Genomic DNA, 7,162 nt, shown 5'->3' on the forward strand with positions numbered 1-7,162 from the left:
ACTGGCACAAAGTGGTTTCCATTGTACTTTGCATTTAAAGAAATTAAGATAAGGAAAGTTTCTTGTGTCAAATCACAGAGCGAGCGTTGTCAGACTCATGATGCAAACTCACCACTGTTCAGTCCATAAGCCTCCTCCTTCCACACAAGAACAGGAGGGCGCCCCCACTCCAGACCCCCTCTGTACCCCACCCAGCATGGACTCCACAATGAAGCAAGGACAGGATGTGCAGAGAGAAAATGCTCATTTATTTATCCAACAATCAACAGGCCTTTCCTGAAAGCTTCTCTGCGTCAAGGCTTTCTCCGAAGGACATGCTGGTGGTAGAACCTGGTCTTCACCTTGGAATGTGTTGTGATGCGAGTCTGAGTGGAGAGAGGAAATTCCCAGAACACACAGGGCATAACCCAGAGCCTCTTTCAAGGGCAGCAATCAGATGTGAGGGGAAATCATGTCAGAGCTTCCACATAAACCAACATCATGGCCAAGTTTTTCCTTTCGATGAACCTGCTGAGATAGAAAAAAGCCAGCAGAGGGATGATGCAGATGAAAGAGTTTTGTCCTAAGAGACTATTCCAGGAGACTCCCCACACCCAGACCCGCCGGGAGGTGGCAGTGTCCACAGCCAGGTGCTCCCTTCCTGTCTGGGGCAGTGTGACTCCCTGACCAGCAGTAACATGAGCCTGAGCACCACCCACCCCTGCCCCCAGGGGACAGTCTCTCAATTTTACTGTCAAACTCTGGACTCGAACTTAGAGTAGTTCATCTTCACACCCGCTGCACAGCGGACGGGGACGTAAAGACGGAGCTGAAAACAACCCCAGTACCGAGTCCTTCCCCGCAGGGGCGTTCCAGCACTTTCCCTTTCATTCTGTCCACACCGGACCCGGGAAAGGACTCACAGGGTCCCTCGCCAGGGCCCCAGCCACGGAGGCAGCAGCAGAACCAGAGCTCTGAGGGACCCTGTGGCTCCTCGCCCCAAGGCCGGTGGAGGCTGAGGGAAGCATGTGACATATGGAGGTGCGAGACTGTACCCCAAAGTTAGAGATATGCAAACAACTGACAGATGATTAAAATTTGAGAGGGAATAAAAATAAGAGAGTGAGTCATTCACCTGGCCCTCAGAGGGATGAGACTGAGGGGCGGTGTGAGGACAGGGCTCCACCCTCCTTACCGTTCACAGGGGTAACACAGAGTTTGCCGCACATGCCCTTGCAGCACTTGAGGTTGCCCACGCACTCGCCATCTGTCTCACAGTGGTTGGGAGGGTTCAGCATCATGCACTCTCCATACACGGCCGGACACTGGCCAGGCTTATTCACTGTCAAGAGGAGAGCACAGGTGAAGGCCCTGCACTTCCCCATGGGCCTGCTTCCGGACCCAGACCTTTTGGCAAGTGTCAGTGTCCACAGCCACATGGGTTACTTCCTATCTGGGGCAGTGTGACTCCCTGACCAGCAGAAACACGAGCCTCAGCACCACCCAACCCCTCCCCCTGAGGTTTGTCCTCTGCTTCACACCTCTCCTCAGCTCTGCCACCTGCTCACCTGGGTTTGAGAGTTTTACAGGGTCCAGGCATTTGATTCCGCAATAGTCAGGGCAACATCTCTTCTCTTCTGGGCACTGCCAGTCACTCTGGCATTCAGGGTCCTCATATCGAAAGCACCGGACTTGTCCTCTATATGGGCAGCCGCCAGCCTTCACAGCTTCTGAGGGCAGAGACGAGAGCTCAGCTGGGGCCTGTGGGCTCAGGGGCCATCGTGACACCAGAGCCAAGCCCCACCTTCTGGAGAGACCCTCCCGCAGAGGAGTGTCCACAGGGGCCAAGATGAGATGCTGGATGAGCCACACACCCTGACACAGGTCACAGCAGCTGGAAACCTCCAGGTGTCAGCCAAGGGTCTCTGCCCCGGGGATAAGCCAGGCTGCTCCAAGGCAGAGAGACAACTGGGAACGGTGGGGGAGGAGAGATTTAGAAGATACGAAACCCACGTGACAGAGTCTGAAGGTCAAAACAGAGAGGCGCAGTAGAGAACAGAAAAGGCACAGAGGATGTGAGACCCGGGCTGAGGACAGCGGAGGCAGGAGCATTTCCTCATGCTCAGACCCTCACGAGACCTGGGAGCCCAGGTGGGCAGGACCCACCTCAGGGAGGTTGTCAGACTACGGGGCTGCATCAGCTAGAGAAGGGGCCTCCCCACACCACCAAGAACTCCCGCCTCTGCCCCAGCATCAAGATTGTACCAGGGCGAATCCTACTCACCATCTCCGGCACCCTTCACAGCCCACGGTGCCAGGGTTCCCAGGACAAGAAGCGTAAGAGGGAGGAGTCCATTGGACTTCATGGTGGGGACAGGGCAGGCTCTGAGGGCAGGTGCCTGGCCTCGCTGTTTATACAGGAGGCAGCTCCACCCCAAATGCTGCCCCGCCCAGAGGTGATTCCAAGGCCAGGAAGTTCAGCAAGAAATCAGCAGTCCTGACACCAGGAGGCAGTAACTCCTTTGTTCCAGGCAAGACAGAGAAGCCAAAAGAGCACCAGCCAGGGAGGAAAAGGAGAAGCTGGCCTGAAGATGACCCCGAAGGGTCCATGTGATACCTACATGCCCCAGAGAGCCGGCCACTGGCATCCTAGGTGCAGAGGGGAGGCACCTCCATGGGAAGATGCTACTGGAGCTGCAGCTGAACCCAGAGGTGTGGTCGCTCAACTGTGACCAGGGCCTTGTCCCTCCAACTCTCCCTGTCCTGGACTCTCAGGGATGACGAAACTATCTGCTGATTGCTCAATGCAATGTCCTTCTCAAATTCAGTTGGTAAATCACTCAACCAACAGATATTTGTGATCTCTGAATTATATGCTCTGTTCCACCGCAGTCCTATTTCATGTCTGTGACATGGAAAGTGCTAAGCAAATAATCGTCAAAGCAGAGGTGCAGAAGGAGGGGGTTCTGCCCTTAGCAAGTCTCTGGAGCTCAGTTTTCCCAACAAATCAGCCCTTCCGAACCAGCTGAGCGATTAGGAGTGGGAAGAGATTCTAGAAGGTTAAATGAATTGTGACTTTCGTGACTAAACAGAGTAGAAAGGACCTGAGATAAAGGGGTGCTGTGGCTCCTGGGTCACTGCAGTCAGGTTTTAGTTACTTACGTGAGTTGTGACGGCCGAGGAGAGCTTCCTGCCCAAAATGGCTCCTACAGGTGTCCTTGATGAAAATCACCTCATGGCTGCGTGAGAGCACCTTGTGCTCTCCCAGCCCTGTGGAGGGAGGCACCACACGTCCATTGTTGGGTGTTGCCTCTCCCACTGGCCACGGCAGAGAGGACTGAGTACCGCAGCAGAGACTCAACAATGACCGGAAGTCCTGAAGCTGTAAGTCTCTGCTCCTTCATCACAAATGTTTGCTGACCTCTGACCTGGACCAGCGTCCAGTGTGCAGGAGACACGGGCCCTCGGGGAAGCTGCAAGCCCTAAGGGGCATCTTGAGTTAATTATAACACACCCGTTGTTGCTTTCCCCAATCTGGTCACTCCCATGCTGCTTCCCAGACACTGTTTGGTGGGGGACCCTCCCCGAGTACTCAGCCTGCTTCATACGCCCTCAATTCCTCTACCAAACACTTGGATTCAACCATTTATCCACTCAATCCATTCCTGCCAGCTCCCCTGACTGCATTCCCACCTCACCCAGGCACTGTGCTGGGTCCCCAGCCACAGGGAAGACAGACGGAATCAGCAATTCTGGGCCGTAGTAAAGATTGTGTATCTTGCAGGGCAGGGACGTGACCTCCTTGTTCAGTGAATCTGGCTGATGGGGTTCTCCTCCCTGGTGCTTCCCCTTGTCCATAGCCCTCCATGGCATTTCCCAGAAGACAGTTGCAGAGAATGCCATTGCGGGTGGGTGGGTGTGTGTGGGGGGGAGTATGCACCTTTCTGGAAATCACTTCCCGTAGGTACCTAGCCCCGAGGGCTGACATGAGCAATCAGTGATCATAATCTGAGGCTCAGGAGCTTGGTCCGTCGACTCCTGGTCAGATGAAAGCATGAGCTAGTAGCCACAGAGAGCTTGTTGAGTCACGCTTATCTCATTTATTCTGTTCAGTCCTGTATGTGCACTTTCTGAGGCTGCATATCTTTCTTTCTTTTTTTTTTTTTTGAAAGTGTGTGTTTTATTTACCAACACCCACTGGTTTTCAAATGAGAACACGCAGGTGTCATGAAAGGTCTTTGTTTTCCAAGGCCCAAATCCTTCCCCAGAACCGCCTTCCTAAATCTTTACTTCTATGTGAATGGTTTTGGATAAAACAGGCTGGATTTACTTGTTCTGTAAAATCTCATTTGTAATAAAAGGAAGAGAAGGAAGGACATGGGGGAGCTGCCAGCCAGCCCCTCCCGCCGTAGCTTTTTTTTAATTTTATATATTTTTTACATCATTTTTCATTTTTGCACAATGAATGCATTTTCATCTTGGTTATAGTCCGTATACAATTCCCACCCCCCTTGTTTTGATTGTAATCCCTCCTACCACCCACCACCCCCCACCACCCCGTAGTGTGTCCCTGGTTTATAGTTGCTTGTTGATTTTGATTTTTTTTTTTTTTTAAATTTTTTTTTTTTTTTAATTTTCTAGAGGCATGTCTTATTTATTTATTTATTATTTGTTTGTTTTGGTTTGGTTTATACATGCACTGGGTACAGTCAGAAGCGCGGGAGGGTGAGAGAATTCACCAGAGCCAGAGCGGGGAGCAGAGCAGGCAGAAGGACCAAAGGACACTGCTGAGGGGAGCAGCGGGCGGCAGGAGAGGTCTGCGCGCCATGTGGGACCCTCCTCTGGTGGCCGGGGAGCAGCCGGGGATTGAACCGGCTGCAGAGGTTGCAGGCAGCATCGCAACCCAGCGCTCAACCGCTGCGCCACCGGGGAGGCCCTTGATTTTGATTTTTACTTTATTATAATTGGTCTTTTTCCTGGTCCCTTACTTATTGCATTCTGAAAATTTTCTTTTTGAATACTGATAAAAGAATATTCTTTCATCTCTTTGAATATTGCCCTTCCTCCATCTCCCCAATCTGCGTCTGGGGTGTCCATCATCTCTTCTATAGATCTTCTATTTTTATTCTCATTGTCTTACCTTTCTCTCAAGTATTTCTCTTCATTTCTCTTTTCTGTGTCCTGGGTTAATTCCTCTGTCCCACTCTCGGGTTCATTAGTTTTTCTTTCGTTTGCACCTAGTCTAGACTCTACTTTGTCTAGTGACTTTTTATTTCAGTAGGCATTCTTTTATTTCCAGGATTTCTATTATATACATAATATGTATTTTTCGATTACTTGTATAAAATGTGCATTTTTTACTATCCTTTGTAAATTAAGAACAACACTTTGACCAATTTTTAGGTAGCTTTATATTAGGAAATTTTAGCCTCATTGTTTATTTTAAAACTAAAATGATATCTAGCCCCATCTAACATCAAGCACCTACCAATAACTGTCTTGCTTCGTGCTGTTTTTCCTCCTGTAATGATAATCAAATTATCAGTGATGCCGTCTTGTGGTTTTATTTTTTGAAATATATTTTTAAAATATTTATTTATTTATTTATTCTGCACGTAGAAGAGCTGGGGTACAGGCCAGAGATGTAGGGTGTGAGAGGATTCACCAGACACAGAGTGGGGAGTACAACAGGCAGATTGACTGAAATACACTGGTGAGGGTAGCGGTTGGCAAGACAGGAGAGGACTGCTGTGCCATGTGGGATGTTCCTTGGCCTGGGATCGAACTCAGGCCATGGTGGTGATAGTACTGAGACTTAACCCCTAGGCCACCAGGGAGACCCAGAACTCAAATTCTTTTAACAGAATCTGTTAAAAGTAGATCCGGCTGTTCTGCTCCCCGCTCTGTCTCTGGTGAATCCTCTCACCCCCGCACCTCTGGCCTACACCCCAGTTCTTCTATGCTAAAATTAAAAAATAAATAAGAAAAGAATATACAAAGGTAAAAAAAGAATCTGAGTTCTCTGTCACTTAGCAACTGCTAATGGCTCCTGAACTTTGCAAAGAATCTATCAGGAAGCACTGTACTTGTTTGTGATCAACATGCATACTGGAGCGAATAGGGCCAGGCATCTATCATCTATCACCTAGTTGCCATAGATTTTAATCTTAAAATTATACAGTGTCTGCACATAAATGTATTTCAGGATAGATTGAGGCCGATCTATTTCACAAATGAGGAAACAGCCTCAAAGGGAGGGAACCTGTCCAAAGCCACACAGCAAATTAGTTCCCACGTGTGTGATGCGGATTCTCTATTCTGCTCACTCCCAATTTATGCCCCTCCTAACTGATCTCCAGTCCCAGATTGTGACTCCATCGTCTCCACCCAGCCTTGGTCACGCTACAGTGTTCAAGACTATTGACTCTTAAGGACATTCACCCATTCACTCACCCCAAAAAGATGTCCTGGGGTGCCTCCTATCTACCCGGGCAGGCCGGGCACAGTGAAATGCGATGGAGAAATGTAATGTGTGAACACTAGAGTTAAGGCAATCTGGATTCAAATCTTGGCACCACCTTGAGCAAGTCAAGACCGCTTCTTAGTAGTTTTTGTAAGGTGAGCTAAATCACACTTTTTTCATAGTTGTGTGGAGTAAATGAGCATCTCTTGTGTGGAGTAAATGAGCAACTGTCTCAAGGTCTAGCACACAGAAAGACTTAACAGTGCAAGCCATTCTTTGGCAAAGCAGGCACACACCCCAGCACTCACAGAAATATACGGGTCTTATGCCAACTCAGGTTATTATCTCACAAAAGATGTAATTAAGATTGATTGTCAATTACAATTGTCAGTTATAATTGGTAATTGTAAATCTAGTCTATTTCCAAATTCTAGAGTTGCCGTCACTGATTCAGTGTGTGACCTTGGTCAGGTCATTGCTGCTCTCTCAACCTCAGTTTCCCTACCTGTACAATGAGAGGTTGAACTTGGAAAAAGTGTCTCTTCTAGAACACAAGTGGTTGTGACATAAGACCCGCAGCACAGACAGAGGCCACCTCAGGCCACTGATGCTGAGCTCTCAGCTCTTGGAGCTGTCCTGGCTACGTTCTCAGCTGCTTTCCTGGGGTCTCTGGTGGAAGCGGGGCTCAGGGGGGACCTTGGCTGCTCCTTCTTGAGGGCG

The 7,162-nt window shown here is 49.4% G+C and overlaps 1 protein-coding gene across 2 annotated transcripts; it reads right to left on the minus strand.

The window, feature by feature from the left end:
* Positions 1-233: 233 nt before the first annotated feature.
* LOC119254418 (antileukoproteinase-like) lies at positions 234-2,370 on the minus strand. Of its 2 annotated transcripts, none has more exons than XM_037521529.2 (4): positions 2,264-2,370; positions 1,548-1,709; positions 1,175-1,321; positions 234-507 (listed from the first exon to the last, which is right to left on the minus strand). In XM_037521529.2, the coding sequence occupies exons 1-4, from the start codon at positions 2,343-2,345 to the stop codon at positions 479-481; spliced, it is 420 nt and encodes a 139-aa protein (XP_037377426.1). In that variant the 5' UTR covers positions 2,346-2,370; the 3' UTR covers positions 234-478. The 2 variants fall into 2 exon arrangements, with proteins under 2 accessions (XP_037377426.1, XP_037377418.1); XM_037521521.2 differs by having other exon boundaries at positions 234-510.
* Positions 2,371-7,162: the final 4,792 nt, after the last annotated feature.

Source organism: Talpa occidentalis, unplaced genomic scaffold, assembly GCF_014898055.3.
Source record: "Talpa occidentalis isolate TD23 unplaced genomic scaffold, MPIMG_talOcc4v2.1 talOcc4.10, whole genome shotgun sequence".
Classification (NCBI taxonomy): Eukaryota; Metazoa; Chordata; class Mammalia; order Eulipotyphla; family Talpidae; genus Talpa; species Talpa occidentalis.